The sequence below is a fragment of the Sturnira hondurensis genome, unplaced genomic scaffold, assembly GCF_014824575.4.
Source record: "Sturnira hondurensis isolate 20B ecotype Veracruz unplaced genomic scaffold, ASM1482457v3 Scaffold0019216, whole genome shotgun sequence".
NCBI classification, from domain to species: domain Eukaryota; kingdom Metazoa; phylum Chordata; class Mammalia; order Chiroptera; family Phyllostomidae; genus Sturnira; species Sturnira hondurensis.
Genome location: NW_028091847.1, coordinates 2802468 through 2823654, shown reverse-complemented (window position 1 = coordinate 2823654; position 21187 = coordinate 2802468). Strand labels below are relative to the sequence as shown.

General features: G+C 44.9%; 2 protein-coding genes across 14 annotated transcripts in view; one reads left to right on the top strand and one right to left on the bottom strand.

Moving 5' to 3' along the window:
• Positions 1-21187, bottom strand: part of MCF2L2 (MCF.2 cell line derived transforming sequence-like 2) — a 207875-nt gene that overhangs the window by 70331 nt on the left and 116357 nt on the right. The window lies entirely within an intron of this gene.
• B3GNT5 (UDP-GlcNAc:betaGal beta-1,3-N-acetylglucosaminyltransferase 5) lies at positions 670-15197 on the top strand. Of its 9 annotated transcripts, XM_037027565.1 has the most exons (5): positions 670-981; positions 4717-4901; positions 7156-7220; positions 10734-10757; positions 13448-15197. In XM_037027565.1, the coding sequence occupies exon 5, from the start codon at positions 13773-13775 to the stop codon at positions 14916-14918; it is 1146 nt and encodes a 381-aa protein (XP_036883460.1). In that variant the 5' UTR covers positions 670-981; positions 4717-4901; positions 7156-7220; positions 10734-10757; positions 13448-13772; the 3' UTR covers positions 14919-15197. The 9 variants fall into 9 exon arrangements, with proteins under 9 accessions (XP_036883460.1, XP_036883459.1, XP_036883463.1 ...); XM_037027564.1 differs by lacking the exon at positions 10734-10757; XM_037027568.1 differs by lacking the exons at positions 4717-4901; positions 10734-10757.

The window sequence follows — 21187 nt, the reverse complement described above, 5'->3', positions numbered from 1 at the left end:
CTGACATGCACATGACAGTACAGTCTCTGAGTGAATAATAGCCTCACTGAGTCATCCTTTCTACAGGTAATGTCTGAAAAGAATGGTATGGTTCAGCCCTGGCCGGTACTCGTGGGTTAGAATGTCATCCCCATTCGCCAAAGGTGTGGTTCCATTCCCGTGGGGTCAGGGCTTAAAGAAAGCAGTTACAAACATCCTGAAAATCTAGTTTGAAATGACAAGTACAATATTGTAATCATCATTTCAAACTCTGATTCAGTAACCTAGTTTTAACATATTACCTGCCTTATCCCTTTTACAATAAGAAACACAAAACTTTTGTTTTCTGTTATGTCCTGAAATATGTACAATGACAAAATCATTCAAAATATCACCCGTATTAAATGATAATGTTTGTTCTATAAGAAGGCCAAAACAACATTTGGGGAATAGAAAATCAAACCCATAAAGGATTTCGTTCCCCTTTCCGTCAGAATAAATTTACATTCTCTTGATTTTGTCTATTGATGTGCGTTAAGTGCACTGGGCAGGGAAAACAGCTCGAAGAAGACATTCCTGTGGATTCCAGCTCACGTTGATCATCTGAGTATATGATCTCAACTAACTAAAGAGGCGTGTGGGAGCACTTCCTGGAGTTACCATGCACCAATAAGAACTGCATCGGGTAGGACCCATCCTCACCGACACGCCAGGTTGGTGGCCGAAGGGGCCGGCCAGTCTGGGCTTTGGCGAGGACGCCAAGAGGTGCAGGAAACTCGCGCTGGCAGCACCCTGGGAGAGGCTCCTGGTTGCCGCGCCCCCACCCTCGCCCAAGCCCCTGATTGGGCCCGCCCTTATCTGCCCACTTCAGCCCGCTCCTCCGGGGAAAGCGAGCGACATCCAGCGCGGACTGCCCAGTCCTCGCCCAAGACCGAGATGAAGTGGGTACGTGTTGTTCTTGAGACCTCCGATTTAGGAGTTTAAGGAGCTGTACTTGGACTGGTGAGTTTTGCTGTAAACTCTCTTCGAAATTAAACCGGGCTTGAAGGTAAAATCGTTGGGGGGCGGGGTGGTTCTTCTCCCTCGTTGCATTTTGAAACTAACTGCCGCAGTGAAGTTTTGTGTACTGTAAATTGGAGTTTCCGTCCTTGGTCATGTCTGCGCCCAGAAGCTCACTGATTAAGTGTTGTGACAAGAGCTGTTGGTAATCAAAACTAGCCTGCTCTTAGAACTCTTAACTCTGAAGAGGAAAATAAAATGATGAGGGAACTGCAACTCAGTCAAAACTTAGCTCCCATAGATGAGGAGCTCTCGCTCGTTCTGAACGAGTGGGTTATTCTGTCCCCTAATGAAAAGTGTACCGAGACCATTTGTTTCTTATGTAATTAATAAGTGATCGACAGTACGATTTTAAAAATTCCCCTGCAGCCGACCGCATCCTAAACGGGTCCCGGCCCCCAGGGTGGCAGTGCAGTCCTCTCTTCCGGATCGCCGCGTGGGGGGCGCTCTAGCGCGCCTCCGCGGCTGAGTCTCAACTTTCCCGATGGGTCGTTCTTTGTGCGGGGACGCGCAGCCCGCGCCCGGTCGGCGCTCAGGTCCCAGGCCGCCCGGCCCCCGCCCCGCCCCTCCCCTGCCGGGCCGGCCGCCCCGCAGCGCCGGAGTAGCTCAGGACTTGGGGAAAGAGACTCAGGTCCTCTGCTCGCGGTGCACCGGCCAAGTCTCTTAGGGCCGCGAGGGGGAGAGAGTCGCGAGGAGGTGAGGTCACGCTCGTTCGCGAGGGGGGGCTCCGGGACTGCAGGTCGGAACGCGCGCCGGGAAGCCGGACCCACCGCCGGGCCCCACTGCGGGCCTCCCGGAGCGCGGCGGGGAAGGAGGCGCGTTTTCTCCCGCAGCGCCTTTGTTAGCGCTGGCTGGGGGGCGGGCGCCGACGGCCGCGACCCCCGGGCCGAGCCGCCCCCCCGGGTGCAGCAGGTAGGCTGGGGCGGGGGGGGGGGCTCGGGGCTCCACTGGGGGCTCTTTTTCCCAGGGTCTGGCGGGTTTCCCTCCCGAGGGAGCTCCAGCGAGCCGGCCGCTGCGCCGCGATGCGGAGACCCGCCCGAGCGCGGGAGATCCGAGGCCTCGGTTTCCGGCCGGGGCTCCCCGCAGCCTCGCTGCTACCTTGAGGCTGCAGGGATGGTGGATCCGGGTAGAAAGTCTGCGTCGTGGGGAACATTAGGACCCGCCAAATTGAGAAAGCTGTCGGCGAGTTACCGGGTGCGGAATGGAGACGAGGAAGTGGGCAGGCAGGGGGAATTGGGACAGGAGACCTCGTCGGAGCGGGAAGTTCTCTGCCATTCTTTTTCTTTCTTGACTCTGCCGAATCTTATTTTGCATCCCAAAGTGACAGCGAAGCACTTACTCAAATACTATATGGTTGAAAGTGGCACGGACTCTGACTACACACCTTTTATTTTTTCTTTCCCAAGGTTGGTTTTCATGGGTTGTGGGTCATGTTGAAGGGACACCTATGTTGAAAAGACAGTGGCGGGTGGTGGCTTGTAGCTCCTATTTAGGGTAATTCTCTGATGAAAGTACAGCCACTGGAATTGGATTTGTTCCTCTGTGCTTTTATTTTGGGAAACTTTGCCTGGTCTCTATGGGTGAAGGAGAGGGACGTGAGAAGCTGAAACTGACCCAGAAAGGGACGACGATTGAAGGTAGTTGTATTAAGTAGTGGCGCTGAAAAGATCCCATCCTGAACTTTCTGGAAGGGGGGCTGGTGATTAGCAGCTAAGGGTTCAACTTTCTCAAAAGGAACTTATGGTAGATATTACATCTTGTTACAGGGGAGGGAGTGTTTCTTTTGGGGGGTCAACTCTTTTATTTTAAAGCAAGATACAGTCTATACCTGAAATATTTCCTTTATATACTTAAAATGACCCTCTCCCTCCTGCTCCTTCTCTCTCCTTTCCTGTCCGGTGTCCCCTGTCCCAGAGGCACTCTCCATGAGTTTTTATTAAGCACCTTCTGAGGATGAGGCTGACTCAGCCTAACCCACCTGAGTCCTCCAGCGGCTTACGGGACACCTCACCCCTGTATATGGGGATGAGTGTTATGAGAGGGCAAGTTCAAGCTGAAGCTCAGAGGCACTGTTCCTGGGGGGATGAGAAATGAGGGATGATTGGGAAACAAAAATGATACTGCACTTAAGTACTTTGCCCTCCTCTGAGCCCTCAAAAAGTGAAGAGTTTTCGAAATAAAGTGTAGGCTATAGCGAATAAAAATGTCACTTTATGTTTCACCACAGTGGAGATCAAATTTCCCTTTGATAAAAGACTGATTCAGATGATGTGATTGTAGGAAAAGAAAATAACTTTCTAATTCTCAAATATAGAACAGCTTGGATCATAACTCATGGGTTTTGAATTGGGTCATCTTTTAAAGTGGGTCACTTTGGCTAGAATCATTGCACTTGGTGACTTTCAACTTTGTGAAAGAGTTCTCTCTGAGGATCAGCTGCATAGGACTGTGCAGACAGAACAAAACAGGATGTGGTGGGGGTAGAAAGAAACTGGAAGAAATTCAGAAGGAAATTGTCTCTTCTCAAAGGAACAAAATGTGTCCTACCTTTTTGGGATTTTGTGTATGCTCAGTTCAATAGGTCTAAGCTTCGCATTTGATGTCACATTATTCCCTTTGGGGCAGTAATATTTCCATAGCCATTATTTTATTCTGTTGTTAGAATGAGTCCTCTTGTGAGCAGATGCATGTCTTGCATCCATGTTCCAGAAATCAAGGCACAGCACATTGTCACAAGAGCTCTGCCATTTGACGTGGAATGGCTGCTGGCAAAGATGTAGCTACAACAGGGTCAGTCTAGACCATCACAGTATGCATCTATGTAGGAGGTGTAAGAATCTTTATGTTTAAAGACAAGAAGGTTGTTGATCTAGTGAGATCACACTGTGAATAAACACAAGTGATTTTTTAACAGTTTAATGCTGAAAATTCAGAGGCTGGCTTTGATCTGTAGTTTTCTACAAAAGGGAATGTTCTACCATGTCTGCAGGTAATAAGCTTCCAAGTTAAAAGACTATTACACAACTTAAGATCCACCTAAGATTTCATAGATTGTCTTTTATTCCTTTCTTCCAGTTCCTTCTACAACTTTCTGATAGTTCTCTAGACAAAGTAAATTAAAAGGTTGACCGAACTCAGGTTTTCTCCATAATTCACAGGATCTTGTAACCTTTGGTCTTGTCATCATTATTGAAAAGTATTTTTAAGTGCTTGTGGGAATGACACTTATTCCCCGTCAGGGACAATGGGAGACCATATTCCGTCACTTGGTAGTGATATGTGTTTGGAAAGTGGGAAGTGGCCCTTAGCAGTCAGATTGGTGTTTTTAAAAACTCACATCTAATGAATATTTTTGAGAAGATTGTTGAGAGTATAGCTCATCATTTTGAAAGGAAAATAATCCTTGAAGACTATGAACCATATGCTGTCCAAACCGTCTTGTTAAAGATGCATGAATGATTTCTAGAGAAAGGAAGTTAGTGTATACTGAACACCTGATCTGTACCATACTTTGTCAATAGATTATCTCAAATGATCCTTACTTACAAAACACTGTGGTGTGTGGTTTAGAGACAAGTCAAGCCCAGGAGACCAGTAAATGGAAGTACCAGAACATAAATCTACTTTTGTTCATTTTCTAAAACTCCTGTTGGTTATTTACTCTCTTGCCTCCTTTAGGTTGGTTCTGGGCTGCACCGGTCATTTACTCTGGTAAAAGATCTACCCTGGAAACATCGCTGAGGCCTTCCCAGCATCCCACCTGTGGCCTATCACACAGTACGTGAGAAAATAATATGTGCTGAATTAACTAAATGTATGCATTACTTATTTTTAGGGCTGCCCAGCATAATGCCTGGAGCAGGGTAGGCGTTTAATAAGTGGCAGTTAACTTATTATAATAAACATTGATTAAATGAGACAGAACTATATCATATGTACCTAATGTTTTACACCATTATTTACTGAGTGAACCCTCGATCAAATGTTGTTTCCAAATATAGTGCTCAGAATAGGGCATATGAACTGCCGTTGGATGACAGGCTTGTATGTATAGCTTATATAACAGGTTTATGCTGGGTTAGACTGTCAACTTATTTCTAAATCACTATTTTTCCTATCATAATTTGACCTCAGCTCTGTAAGACTCTTCTTCCTTCATTTCATCTGTTACTTATTCATCAAATACTTGCTTAAAACATGTCCTCTGAGCCCTGTGCTTTTTTTCTCCTCTCGTTCCCTCCTTCTCACCTCTTTGTTTTTAACCCCCTTTGCCACTTTGGCTCTTCCCCTTAAATCTCCTAATCATCTTCGTGGAGGAAGGACTTTATGCTCCCAAAGGACACAGACTCCCAAGGCCACTTTGCCCATTGCCTAGTGCTACTGGGATCAAAAAAAGGAAGCAGGGAAAATGGAGATGGAGGATTAGGAAAGGGTATGTCACAAAGAAAATGAGAACAAGCTCTGACAATACATGCAGGTAGCAGGTAGCAAAACACAAGTGACTCCAAACTTCAGACAGTGAGGGAATTCTTCGCCTTCCTGGGCCGCCTCTCTTGGCCCTGCCCTACCTGCTCCCAGCCCTCTTACTCTGACCGGAGCTCCAGGACAGGCAGCTGGGCCAGTGCTGAGAAGGAGGGGCAGGCAAGGAGCTCAGGACCTGGAGCAGTGCTGGAGTTGATGGGGCTGCCAGGGTGTCTGAATTTCTGGAGGTTACGTGGTGAACCCCATGCCTCTGTACCTCAGTTTCTTATGCAAATGGGCTGATCGCTTCTCCCTCAGAGGTTGCTGTGAGACGCACAGAGTGGTGACTACATATGTAAAGCCGGTGCTGTGCAGTGAACACGCCCGTGTCAGTGACTTGCTGGAGCAGGTGAAAGAAGTTTGCTTCTTAAGAAGGCAAGAAAAAAACTGCCAAGAATTGTATCTAAAAGGGCAAGCAGCCCTGTCAACCCAAGAGGGCTAGGTCAGGTTCCACCAAACAACTGTGCTCGAAAATGAATACAGAGGGCCAAGCTTAGAAAAGCAAATGTTTGACCTTTATGGGGCCTGCTTTATAGTTCTGCTTTTTCTGTGTGTTTCAAATTCTGTATCCTCATTCTTGTTACTGGAGATTTTTAATTACTTTTAATGTAGCTCCTGAAACATAATAATGTATGCATTACTGTACGACGCTTCTTACAGGACCCTACTCTGTGGTCCTGTGTCACCAATTTCCTTAGCACCTGTCTTTACTCAGGGTCTGGCTTTATTTGTTCACTTGGTATTTCCCTGTCTTTATTTTTCCCGTAACCAGCAAACAAAAACTGACACCTTTGTTTAATTTATAAAGAAACATAACTTAATTTGTTCAATATATGGGTGAGGTGCTTATTATAGGATTTACAGTGTTGGCTTTCATAACCCAGCTTTGATTTCGTCCCCCATCTGTGCCTGCTGTGTTGGAAGATAAAGCATTTAGACTAACATTGAATCAAGAACTAACTCTTAAAATGTGTTCTTTGTGGAGGGATGACAACCCCAAATGACTTCTAATTTTTGCCCATGGCTTAAGCAAAAATTCCACAGCTAGTCACAGCACAACACACCTAACGTTAGTTGTTGAGTAGGATTGTTCCCTCTTTACGTGCCTCATATTGAAAACACTCAGTTTGATTAAATAACAAATTTCCCTGACTCATGTAGCTTAGTTGGTTGGGTGTTGTCCCCCAAAGTGAAAGGTCACTGGTCCAATTCCTGTTCAGGGCACATGTCTGGGTTGCAGGTTTGGTTCCCCATTGGGGTGTGTACAAGAGGCAGCCGAAAAATGTTTTTCTATCACATTGATGTTTCTCTCCCTGTCTTTCTCCCTCCCTTCCCCTCTTTCTAAAAATAAAATAAATAAAATCTTTAAAAAAGAATACAAGAAACTTGAGAGAATTTGTGAGCTGTGAATTCAAATTTCAGGTTGCTTCCTTCCTCCTTGAGCAAATAAAACAGGCCAATAGTACTAAAGAGAAACGAGTTGTGTTTCTCTGCACCAATCACCACAACTCATTTACTAAGAAAAATCTATGAAAATTAAATTGTAGCCTTTTCAGTAAATTTAGGGCTTTGTATTCCTGATTCCTTTTAACACAGCAGTTTGATTCCTGAGGATGGGCCCTAGCTGTGTTTAACAGGGAGTAGAAGATCAGACCAGCCAGGTAAAAATTCTTGGAATGTAGAGCAAAATGTAAGATAAAGCTGGGACGGAAATGTTATGCCCAGACACAACACAAAAATTGTGTTTCACCTAGGACTTTGTCATAAAAGTTCAAATGTAACAGGTATAAAGTACCAACTCTGTTTTTCAGTTGTGGCTTAGAGCATCATTAGTTTGTGATCATACTTTTATCACTTTTCAGTGCTGTGCCCCAAATGAGCGCCTCACTTGCCTTGCCGCAGTCCCGGCCCTGACCTGCGGTGTGCCTTAGAGAGGGGACAGGGTCGGCGAGCCTGGGAAGTTCGTGACACACGTGGGGATGAGAAGCTGACAGTGTGTGAGGTCTTCTCCTTTCTCTATGAGGCAGGAGGTAAACGCATCAGCTAAGAGTGAGGAGGACAGGCTTTAGGGGAGGGGGAAGCCCTGGCATGGCCGGTGAAGAGACTGGGAGAGGAAGAGGGTCCAAGACAAGTGAAGGACAGTCACACAGCAGGTGCTCTGCCTGCAGCTAGAGATTTCCATTTGCAGTGAGGCTGCCTGCCTGGTGGGTCCCACACTTCTCCAGCAGCCAGGTGTGGTAGGAGCACAGATGTCAGGAGTGATCTGGGTTTATTGGATGGAAGGACAGGAACCAAGGAGAGGATGGCAAAGGTGTCAGGTAATCCTCATCTGAGACAGGGAGGTGGGTAAGAAGAAAGGTCAGGAACTTGCAGGGTGGGGTAAGGGGGTTATGGGGCAGGCAGGGGTGGGCAGAGTGTTCTAAATGAATATACAGAGGATGTGGTTGGAGAGTGAGTGTGCTGGAGGGTGTGTGTGCTGGAGGGTGTGTGTGCTGGAGGGTGTGTGTGCTGGAGAGTGAGTGTGCTGGAATTCAGAGGGAATGAAGTTCCGAGTGAAGCCACACAAAGGACTTTCTTGCTGATAAGCTGTCTTGTGTGTAGTGGAAGGAAATGTGAGCACAGTGGTACACATATCATGAAATAGGTTCCTTAAACTCTGAGCGTCTTTATGCTCAGAGCGCCATGTCATCTGCAGTCCCATCTGCCTCCATCTCATCACCTGCTGGACTTCCCTACCCAGCACCTCACACTCAGCCCAGTCGGAAACCAAGCCCGTTCCCCTGACACTTCACCTCAGGAAACCAGTGTTTCCTCCTCTGCCAGCAGAGCTTCAAAGTCGACCCCTCTCCTCCTCCTTAAGCCCCACCCCAGATCGCTCATCACGTCCTGCTGGGTTTCTGTTTTTCTTCAGAGGGTTTTCTTCACTCCTTCCCTCCCTCCCCACTCCCACTGCCCAGACTGGGTCCCCCTCACCTCATTTGCATCAACGCAAGGCCCTGATAGAACTGGAGTCCTGATCCCCAGCCATCTGCATCCATCCTGCCTGCGATCCCTTTTAAATAACGCTTAATTCACAATGACAAGGAAGTTATCAGTAAAAACAAAAACGTAGGCTCCTGTGACTTCCTGCAGCCCTTGGCACACACTGGCTCCTCCGCCTTATGGACAAGGTGCCCACGAGCCGCCTCCCTGCTCTCAGACACATGCCTGGTCCTCAGATGCCTCCCCCACTGCCACTCTTTCCCTTCTGGCCTCCGCCAGACTGCCTCTCTTCCCACAGCCACCCGAATCCCACCAGTCCTCAGGCCCTCCTGCTCCAAGGGTCTCTGCTCTCTGCTCCCAGGGACGCTCTTACCGCGCCTGGAGCTGGTACTGCCCAAATCAGCGCTGACACCCTCTGTCCCTGCTGTGTCATCGGTGGAAACAGTGTCTGCTTGTTGGCACCATGAGTCTCCTCCCAAGTGGACTGTAGATTCCCGCCCACTGGAGACTGTCAGACACGACTTCATGACTCCCACCGTGCCCAGGGCAGCCGGTTCCATGGCCCATGTCAGATACTTGCAGGATTCATGGAAACATTGGGCACTGAGGTTGTTTAACTTGAACTTACAGTGCAGACCTCACCATCTTGACTAAAACTTCAACATTTGTAGCAGCTTTGCCTGCTATTTTAGGATTGCATATGTGGACTCAACAAAGAAAAGAGTCCACAGCACGGGTGGAGTGCAAAAAGAAGAGTCGGGGGTCACCTAGGGAAACCTGTGGCCTCTGTGAGCACTAACTCGTTTTTCCAGAAAAGCTGGAAGTGCCCCCTTGGGAAGAAGCATCGTTGAGTGACTCAGGGCACTCGGCTCCCATCTTTTCTCACTTTCCTGCTTCTGCTCTTTCCTCTTCTGAGCTAAGGATTCCTTCTCAGTCCCCATAGAGCAAGCCCAAGTCATATTCCAAATATTTGCTTATTTTTCTTTAAGCAGTTCTCTGTGCTGTTCCCTCCCCCAGACTTTCCTGTTTCCTATCTTCAGCAGACTCTGAGTCCTCTGTAATTTCTATGTCCCCTCATTAAGGGAATGAATGAATTGAAAGACATTGAAATTCACTCCGATTTGCAGATGAAGTCACCAAATCAGAGCACAGTGAGGGGTGCCCGAGGTTACACAATAAATCTGTCCCCCAGTGGGGTAGCCCTGGGGTGTCCAGCCTGTTGACTGGTCACTGATCAGAGCTGCAGGCTCACAAAGGAAGCTGCACCCACAGCATTCTGCTGTGGACATGATGAGCTTTGCAAGCATCGTTGGGATGGCTTTGTTTTCTGCGAGGCCCAGCATTTTCTTTCTCCAGGTCGGGCAGGTCTGCGGGCTTCTGCCCAGTCCCCTCCCCAACAGTTGGAATACAGAAGCCAGAAGATGTGCTTTTGAGAAGCTGTAAGACTGTGTGCGAATCAGAAAAGTGGGTGTCAGTGGCCTGTGTGTGGTCTCCATTGGCAAAGCTGGAGTTGGGGGCAACGTTGTTTAGTTTTAATTAATGAATTTAGATCATGGGGAAAGGCCACCTAGGACTATGTTCCACTTGGAGGAGTCCAGGTGTTCTTTTGTTGTAAAGGAGAAGGTGGGTACTATAAAAGGGTAGTTTACCTTCCCTAAATCTTCATTCATCTGCTCAGTACCACCCCTGCAGTTTAGTTCTGACTGATGTAAATGGTGGGTGTACAATTCAAGCTACCACAGGTGATGAAACCTTGTTTCAGAGCTTTACCTGCTGTAAAGTGAAGTAAGTAGCATGTGGGTTGTTGGCTTCTTGTCAGGTTCTTTGTCATTTTTCAGAAGACTGTTCTGACTCTTTGAGGTCCATTGGGAACAGTTGAAAGAAACACAGGAAAATAATGTAAATATGTAGATATATGGTGGGGTGAGATGGGAGCGTAAAATACGTGTTACGGCTGGCTGCTAGGTTGTAGTAGTGTTAGTGGTCGCAACACCCCGACTCCATTCCCTGGAGAGATACTGGGGCCTCTGTATGTGTGGTGGTCGAGGAGTTGGGCTTGTGGGCTGATTGTCTCTTGAGGAGGTCAGACTTGTAAAGAACTGTGAGTGGGTACCAAGCACAGCTACTCAGAAATGGAGAGCTAGTTTTGCCTACGTTTCCAAGGGTTACTCTCCCCTTTGTTTCCTTTCCAGGGTCTGTTGGAATAGAAGCTGCAGGTTAGTTTCAACTGAGAATTTTCTCAGAATTCTTAAAGACATGCTATATTAAAAATCTGCCGTTAAGAATTTTCTGTTACTTAGTGTTAAGTGTCTAGTTCCTTTGATGCGTCTGGTGGAGGGGGCAGAGGGGGTTTCTGCCATCAGAGGTGGGCCCTTATTTAAGTGAGCACTGAGAAGACTGAGAGGAAGTCTCCCCACACCTCCACCAATGAAAATGAGTTTGCGAAGTGTAGGCAGATGCCAGGCCTAGACACTGATGTTTCCTGCTATCTTTCTCGTCATACTAGAGCATTCCGTCTGTCACCCACCAAACCAAAGGGGAAATGACTGGTAATAGATCTATCCCTTACAGTAGTATTTCTCACCTTTTTGATGGTGAAGCACAATGACAATGCATTTGACATTATAACCGTGAAGGTACTACATTCAGTACGCTCCGCCAGTCTCTATTCTCTTCTTCACTTTCCTTTTTTAATGCCGGTTGTGACTTCCTACCTGGAACCAGCCATGTTAAAATCTGTGCCTTAGGGGATAAGATGTCTGGTGCTGATTATCTCTGGAAGAAGTCTCAGTGGGGCTTGGCTCTCTGAGAGCCAAAGAGAACCCCTGGTTCTCCTTGAACTTCTGTTTATGCCAGGCCTTTGTAGTAGTCACTCAAACATGTGGTAATCTTGGGGGCTGGGAAGTGTGGCTGGAGGCAAAAGGCTTGAAGTCTGAAGGAAGCCCCATGGTCAAGGTTAGGAGGACACTGTAGGGCACTCAGTGAGTGTGTGCATTTGGTTTCCTATTGGATGCAAAGGATAGGGGACTTGAGGGTGATGTCTTTGGGCACATAAATGGGGCCTCTGCCCTGAGCCTTGGGATGGGGGCTCAGCTACTCAGCCAACATTGATCTTGTGGAGCTTGAATTGTCCTTTCTATGTCAATCTATTGATAGCCCAGGAGACTGATGTGTCAGCCCTGAGAGGAGAGCCTACTTCCTCAGGCTGAAGGATGTGGCTTAGTTGTGGTAAGCACTGGAAACAGAATCCTTTAGGGAGGTAGGTGCCATCTCCTAGTTACAGAAGAAGGAGGAGGATATGACTGGCTAGGCGTCCTAACCCCTAGTTCTTCCCAAGTGACTAGCTGCTGATTGAAAGGTGGCTCCACCCCCAAGCATGTTTTTTGTACCAAGGTCCAAAGAGCGCCTACTAGGTGCCAGGCACTAACTTGGGTGCTGAGGGTAGGCTCTCTACAACACCATGTCTTACATCTAGGAGTTTACAGTGTAACTGGGGGCAGCAGCCTCAGTACAGGAAGATAGGTGTGAGAAGGTACTGGTAACACAGGTAAGAAACATCTTTGGCAAGGGATGGCCCCAATTCAGACTCCCCAGAGACAGACATAGAACTCATTCAGGATCAGTAGACTTCTTATTGGCAAGGGGAGGAGGCCACAGGACTGCTGGTAGAAAGGCTGGCATGTGTGAAGTGGCAAGTGTTGCTGAGCTCTCAGCCAGTGATTTGGTATTGTGGAGAGCATCTGAGGGGCTGTAAAGAGCTTAGTTCGTCTCATGGCTAGGTCTGAGTTTTAGAAAGGGCGCCGTGACTGGAGGGCCAAGGACGGCTTGGCCAGGGGTCATTAGGACTAGTTCAGGGGTGAGAAGTGATGCTGGCATGAGAGGTGAAGAGAGGTTTAGAAGAAGCAATTCACAGGATTGAATAACTGGGTATGGAATGGAGGAAAAGGAAGACTTTCAGATTTCTGACAGACGCATGAAGTATGAGCAGACACAAATAAGGAGAACATGGATTTGGCGGGCCTTAGTGGGGAGGACAGTAGGATGGGTTAGAGATGGCAGCGGCGCACCTGTGTGTCAGGTCAACGATCTCTCTGCCGCTCTCTGTGTATCTATGTATATTCCTGTTTAATGTACATAACGACTTTGAGTTCAGCAGCATTACCCCACTGTTTCAGGCTCCTGGGTTAGATGCATGATGCAGAGCCACAGACAGCAGGTGCCTGAGCATTCACGGGTGTCCGTGTCTCCAGACCGCAAGGACAGCAGGTTTTGGCAATAATTCTACAGCTTCCTAGTTTGGAATATGTTAAATTCAAAGTATCTATTGATGTAAAGAAAGAACATGACTGTATAGGTTTGGAGCTCACACAGTCATTTGGGTTGGAGAGAGTTTGGACTGTGCTTTGAGAAGCATATCTCTGCTCCTTGATTTTGAACCTGGATTTTAAAATGAAAGCCTTACCCTAATTCCTGCCATGCCTGGGGCAAGCTTTGGATCTTTACTATCATGAACTTTTCATTATTCATCTGCTTAGCCTTGAACTGTATAGCTGTTCTCATCCTGACTGTATTTCAAATCAATATAGTCATGGATATACCCATCTGAAAGATTTGAACTTTACGTGTATAAGATGATAGCCATTTGGAGGGCTTTTTTTAAAGGTCGAGAAGGGAAAACATTTCTGTATTCTGAATGGGAAAACAGTAGGGAGGTCTCCTTCCCCTTCCCCTCTGCTCCCCTAAAATACAGACAGCCGTGCACCCCTCTAAGTGCCAGCTTCCCCATCTCCTTTTGTCCAGGACCGTCCGTCACATTTAGTTTATAAGGCGTTAAGAGTAGTTTATTTCTTTTTGGTAACCCATTAATCCATTCATGTGTCACCTTTTCTAATCCTAACTCCAACAGGTCACACTTAACCTTCACGAAAGGAAGTCCACAGAGCACCTGTGTGGAGCCAGCACCCCCCTCCCGGCTCCGTGAAGCATGCCAGGGTGGGGACGTTTGGATGTGCCTGGGTCCTCGTTCTACAGCGTGTTCAATTCTTGTGCAATCTCAGCGAAAATGGTATCAAAAGAAAATATTTTGTGAAATAAGAAGCTCATTTGACATTTTTTTCCGTTTGACATTTTTAATGACCAGCCTATCTTAAGATGGACATCTGTTCCATAGAATGTGAAGTTCCGTGGTCTCGAAGAAGCAAGTGCCTGTTGAACACTGACTCTAAATAAACATGGACGTCAGAATGTTTGTTAGTGGCAGAAGAGTGAAAAAATGGCATTTTCTCCAGTTATGTGCCACTTGTTTTCTACTGAGCCTCATGGTGTTTTGGGAACCATTTGACAATCACATTGTGAGCCACATGAAGTCCTACTCTTACCGATACCTCATAAATAGCTACAACTTTGTGAACGAGAGCCTGTCTCTTAAGCACAGCGAGGATGGGGCTACTCGCTACCAGTACTTGATTAACCATGAGGAGAAGTGTCAAGCCCAAGACGTCCTCCTTTTACTGTTTGTGAAGACTGCTCCCGAAAACCACGCTCGACGCTCTGCAATCAGGAAAACGTGGGGCAATGAGAAGTATGTTCAGTCTCAACTTAACGCCAACATCAAAACCCTGTTTGCCTTAGGAGCACCTTCTAATGCACCGACAAGAGAAGAACTGCAAAGGAAGCTGTTTCAGGAAGACAGAGTATACAATGATATAATTCAGCAAGACTTTGCCGACTCCTTCTATAATCTTACTCTTAAATTACTTATGCAGTTCAGTTGGGCAAATACCTTTTGTTCCCATGCCAAATTCCTTATGACTGCTGATGATGACATATTTATTCACATGCCAAATCTTATTGAATACCTCCAGAGCTTAGAGCAAATTGGCGTTCAAGACTTTTGGATTGGTCGTGTTCATCGTGGTGCGCCTCCCGTTAGAGACAAGCACAGCAAATACTACGTCTCCTACGAGATGTACCAGTGGCCGGCTTACCCTGACTATACTGCTGGAGCTGCCTATGTTATCTCTAATGATGTCGCTGCCAAAGTCTATGAGGCCTCACAGACACTTAACTCGAGTCTTTACATAGATGACGTGTTCATGGGCCTCTGTGCCAATAAAATGGGGATAGTACCACAATACCATGTGTTTTTCTCTGGGGAAGGTAAGACTCCTTATCACCCCTGCATCTACAATAAAATGATGACATCTCACGGACATGTACAAGATCTTCAGGACCTCTGGGAGGATGCCACAGACCCTAAAGTAAAAACAATTTCAGAAGGATTTCTTCGCCAGATATACTGCAGGATAATTAAAATAGTTTACCTTTGCAGGTTGACCTATGTGGACACATACCCTTGCAGGGCTGCTTTTGTCTAATAGTACTTGAATGTTATACATTCTCACTGTCACTGAGCCAAACCTGAATGCGAAACCTTAAAATGTTCATCTCTACCCTGAGTGAAGTATGAATAGGAGAAAAACAAATATTTTGAAAGCTCAGAAGATTTGAAACCTCACAAGATTTCTTTGATTCTAGAAGCTATTCAGTATAACTTAATCTACTTCATTGCCTAAATTCATTTCAAGGAATTTATATTTAAAATATTTTTTTAAATCCTCACTTGAGAACATGTCCCCCCTCCCCTGCAAATTGATTTTTAGAGGTGGGGGAGAAAGAGCGACATCACTGTGAGAGAGAAACATTGATTGGTTGCCTCCTGTACACACCCCCCGACCGGGAATCAAACCTGCAACCTAGGTATGTGCTCTGACTGGGAATCAAACCCACAGTCTTTTTGGTATACAGGCTGATGCTCCAACCAACTGAGCCACCCAGCCAGGCCTCAGGGAATTGATATTTAGGAAAGGTTTATGAAAACAAAACTAAAAAGAAATTCAAGTTCCCAATGCCACATGTATATGTGAAGTAGAGAAGTTATTAAGGAATCTTGCTGTTAGAATAGCTGCATTTGGAAAATACTAAATGTATAGGATAACATTTCAAAGAAAGGAATATATTGTTAAACTAGGTATAAAAGTTAATTTTTATTGAAGAGCACTTGATGGAAACGGAGGGGGCCGGGGGGGATTGGCATAGGAGAAAGTACATGAATCTGGTAAAAGGAAGTGTCGTATTCAGAGGAGATTTAGGAAGATGCACAGCAGGCCCTGGAGTAACCTGGTTTTGTTAGGCCTCATTTTGTAATGTTGGTAAGATGCTGTTGGAACTTAACTCTTGTGTATATCAGTTAACCTGCTGCAGAATTGTTTCCTTATTCATTGTTTTGCATCAGTTCCAACAACTTATTGACAGTGTTAAGTGAGAACTTACTGTACATTTTCTTTCTCAACAGCCAAATCACCTATTGTTACATCCCTGTAGCTATTTTACCTAGATGGTGCTGGAGCCATTTAAAACATATTTATGTCTTTTTTTTTTTCAAAGTGTAATGTAAAATTAGAGAAGTCATTAGCTCTGCCCTAACTGGTACTTCACGATTTTTTTTAAAGTCATTAGAAAATGACATAAAACAGGGGCAACTTGTTACCCATCAGGTCCTGTGGGGAGAAATCATTGCTAATTCAAATAAGCTGGTTTTAATTCAATGAATTTTTCAACTGGTTTTTAAATATTCAATATAGGTCTGTTTTTAAGATAGTTATTTGAATGTAGTTTGCATAGTAAGACTTCAAAAAGGAAAGAAAACATTCTAAGCCTCTTTCCTCCATAATTTATAAAATAAAATTCTTAGTGTCTAAGTTCTTAGAATGATTACTAAAATTAGCCCACCCCTCCCCAACAAGGTCTATAAACCACAGTACTTTTTGAAGTTCAGATTTTAAAATTGAGGGTATTAAACATCACATCAAAGCTATAGTATCTTTTTAAAAATCTGTTCTTTTGTCAAAATAACTATCAGGTATTTTCAGCTTTTAAATATTTCAAACTTGAAATTGGAATGAAAGGTGGAAAAGTGGCCAGAATGAGGTTTAAAGCATTTGTAAAGCTGTGTGCTCTGTATAATCAGAGATGTGGCCTAGACCCGATAGAGTAAAGGGCATCCGTTTGACAAGGCAGGGTAGCGATGTGACCATGATGCAAATGACTTTCTCTCACTACAGAAAGAATTAGGTAATGTATGTTACTAGGAGGATTGTATGAAGGCCAAAATAACAACTTCAGCGAAAGCGGTTGAACTGATTATAGAAAATTCATCTGCAGAGGTGTCTGTTAGGGAAAACTAAGGTGTTTCATTTAATTAGATAATTAATGTTTGAAACATGGAAAACAAAACAATTAAAAAAGAATTCTCAGTAAACACAACTAGATGATGGCATATATAATTTTTTACAGGTAGCTCTTTAATGTTTATGGAATTAAATTTTTCTTTCAAAAATTGATGCTCATTTGTATTGATTGCTCAGATAATTCAGAATTTTTAACTAATGTCAAAACTATAGTGTCAACCATTCTAGTCTGCAGTTACTTTAGGTTCAGGGTTTTTTGATCATTAAAGTTTAAATTTTCTGATGAACTTTAGAAACTGCAGAGAATAAAAGCACATTTTGACAAAGCAGATTTATAATTAATTTTTATTTGTTGATTCTTTCATAACCATTTGCCTTTTGGCCATACACATAAACGCTGTGTATCTGTACTTGTAACTTTAAATTTCTCATTGGATGACAACATCAGTATCCCTGGCCATCGAAATGATCTTGTTTACAGCAATACTTTGGTGAACAAATTATTTATTTATGAGAGAGCTCTCCTCAAATGTGTTCATCTTTTTATTTCTGCTTAGAATAGAACGCTTTTAACTTAAAGGAAATATGAAGGCACTTCCTTTTGTAACAAGAAGGATATTGCTAGATGCTTCCTCCATCAGACTTAAAGTGCTGAGAAAAATATTTGTAAATACAGTAAAAGGCTTCCAACTTTTAAAAAAGGAAGATAAAACTTTGGTGCTCCAATGCAAGGCTGTCTTAAAAACCACAAAGGGAATATAGACTGTCAGCCTGGATGGTCTACTCGAACAGAAAAGATGGGTGTATGCAGTGTTATTGTTAAAAACATTTTACCTCTTGGTTGGTTTGCATCTTGTCTTTCGAATTATTAATTTTATACCAAAATGTGAAATAATTATATTATTTGAATTTTGCTTATGTGTTTAATTCGTGTTTTTTTAATAAATCTGTGATTTACAATAAACAGCTTGAAAATTGTCAGCAGATGTGTATTTTCCCAAGGGCTTTTAAACTCCTGTGTGAACAGCATTTCTTCATGTACCAAGCTTGTTCTGTTTAAGGTCAGAGAGGCCTCTCGTACGCAGTCTTAATCCTGCTGCGTTCGGACGTGCTGCTGTGTCCTGGGTAGAAGCGTGTCCTCTGCCTCATGGAGCCACTTAAAACGCCTCTTTTGTTTGTTAAATGACTTATGTCGGAGTGCCTAAGTGAGGGAGTGCTCCTAATAGACCATTTAGGAGAGAATGGAACCTGTAGCCATAGTGCCTTAAGACACTTTGCAAAGGTTATACTTTCCTTCTATTGGATGTCATGAAGTGTCTGAAAATAGATTCAAATTTAGCCCTAGTCTCGCAATGTCAGGAATGTCCTCAGGTCCTCGCGCTGGATGGTTGGTGCTTCAGTAAATGTGTACATAGTGTTTTCTCATCGCTTCTCACCTGATTCATGCCCATTTCTTGGCATAGTATATGCTGTGACTGAATCTGTATATCTTTTTAAGACTTGGAAGCACCTGAATTATTTGGTTATAGTAGAACTTTTTACTTGCAAGGCATGGGTGGGTGTTTGTAGCTGGAACTAAATGATGATCACCTGGACAGATAATTAACTTGACCGCTGTTTTGGACTGCAAGTGAACACCATATGGTGTTCGGGTGAATGGCAGCTACAAGGAAAATGAGACCAGAGAACTCCTGATATGCAGGGTTAGTCATTCTGCCGTAATAATGAGAGAGATGTCAGGTGCCTTCCTGACGCTTTCCTGCAGTCACTGCATGGTGCAGTGAAACAAGCCTCAGTACATATTTCTGTATGATAATCCTTTGCTCCAGAACTCCAGGCTCCTTACTGCCTCCAGCATCAAATCTAATCTCTTCTGCCTCATTTTCAATGTCTTACATAATCTTCCTTTCCTTTTTCATTCCTTGTAGCTTCATTTTTCCCATTGCCACTATTATCCATTACAAATCTCAGCCATGACTGGACCTGTGAGTTCCTTTCCCTTGCTGGGAACACCATTTCCCTTCTATCTGTCCTAGCTTTTATTAAACATCTGCCCTTTCCACAAAATAGACATTATTATATACACTTCTCACTTATGTTAGTTTGTTACCTACTAATTGTTTCATGTGTGTTTTCCAACGAAAATCTAGTCCTGAAGGTAGGGACTGTGTGCAGTGCTACCACACAGTGGTTAAATTTTTTCATACATAATAAAGTAACATTATTCTGGCTAGCCATCCAAATATGAAGATAAATTATTCAGAACCCTGAGAGTATGCAGAAACTACATTCACATCCTCCCAGGACCAAACTGGACTTACAGCTAAATTATAGAACAATCATCCAAAACAACCAACTGCAGATTAGCTGAAGAGAATCCTTATAACCAAGGATTTACATAAGAAGCCACATCGAGATTCGTAGGAAGGGCAGAGACACAAAAAAGTCTGGCCCACTCCCATGGGTGGCAGCTGAGGTTTCGGAGAGATATCACAGCTGTGGGGGGTTCCCCCTGAGAAGTGTGGACTCTAAACCCAAAGTCTGGCTCCCAGCCCAGAGCACCAGAACTGGGGGAGATGCCCACATAACATCTGGATGTGGAAAGCAGTGGCATTTCTGTCTGCCAGGGAGAGAGAGGAGTCTACTACAGACACAGGCATCCTCTTAATGGTTTGCAGCCACTCACCCTCGGCTACACTGGAGCGAGGGCACAGGAAACTAGAATTGTGTGAGGAGTCGGGTTCGTGCTCTGCAGTGAGAGCTGAAGGGTCAGCTGCCAGCGTACCTGTGTCACAGATGCCATCTTTGTTGGGTGGAGCATTCCTCTTTGTGCTGCATCAGCCTGTGGGAAAGCAATAGCCCACCCTCTGAACTCCCTCTTACCCCATTGTGTGCAGCTTATGTCTGCTAAGGAGTACAGCTAGAAGCACTTGCAGCGACTGCGCCTAACAGGCAGCTGGCAGGCAAAGGGCAGGTGCAGGTGAATCTCTGGGTGCTCTGGGACATTTGCTGTCCACCCCTCAGACTTCTGCTAATAAAGCTGGCCTTGGTGTATAGCTTGGTCCTTTCTGTGCACATCCAGGCCTAGCAGTGGCAGCCTCAAACTGGATTGCTGATAGTTCCAAACAGGTTACCCAGGGTCAGTCACAGGTAGTGTCTGACATTGGTCTCCACCAGAGTCCCTCCAAAGAGGCCCCAGAATAAGCACACCCAGCGGCTAGCTTCAGACAACGACAGAGCAGGATCCAATAAGCTTCAAAAATGGCATGTCCACAGAAAGATCCTGGCAGGCACCAAGCCCTGGTGGGGCTAATTCCAATTCATGTGCTCAGCACCTGCACAGCAACTTGCACACTGCAGTCAGGGTTGAGCCTCAAGTAAGCTAGCCTGAGGGTTGATCCCACACACAAATGGGCCAATAGCAATCAAGACTCAATTACAACAGGAAGGCTCCCATAACATACACAAGGGACATTACCAGAGCACCAGCAGGGATGATGAGGGAGACTGCCCCACTGAACCTCATAGGACACCTACTGCATAAGGCCACCCTACCAAGATGGGAAGTCATAGCACATCTACCTGTTACATAGCAACAAACACAAAGAGGTGGCCTAAATAGAAAGCATAGAAAGAGGTACCAAATGGAAAAAAAAGAGGAAAACACATCAGAAAAAGAGATAAATGATATAGAGGAAGGCTATTTATCAGAGTTCAAAGCAATGATTATAAGGATGCTCAGCAACATGAAAAGGGATATAGAAGCCATAAAAAAGGAGTAGTTCGTAATGAAAAATACAGTATCTGAAAAGAATACATGAAGGAATAAACAGTAGGTTGGATTAAGCAGAGGATCAAATTAGTGATTTGGGAGACAAGGTAAAAAAACATCCAATAAAAGCAGCAGGCCCTGGCTGGCGTAGCTCAGTGGATTGAGCACGGGCCTGCGAACCAGACGGTCGAGGTTCGATTCCCAGTCAGGGCACATGCCTGGGTTGCAGGCCGGTTCCTTGCAGGCTAACTACCAGCAGGGGACGCACAAAAGGCAACCATACATTGATGTTTCTCTCCCTCTCTCCTTCCCCTCTAAAGATAAATAAATAAATAAAATCTTTAAAAAAAAGCAGCAAAAAAGAAAAATGGATTAAAAAAAGTAAGAATAGTTTAAGGGAACTTTGGGACAACATGAAGCATAACAATATCAGCCTCATAGGAGTACTGGAGAGAAGAGAGAACCAAGGATCAAGGACCTATTTGAAGGAATAATTACTGAAACTTCCCTATACTGGTAAAGGAAAAAGACACACAAGTCCAGGATGTGCAGAAAATCCTAAACAAGATGAAGCCAAAGAGACCCATACTTAGATACATTATAATTAAAATAGCAAAGATTAAAG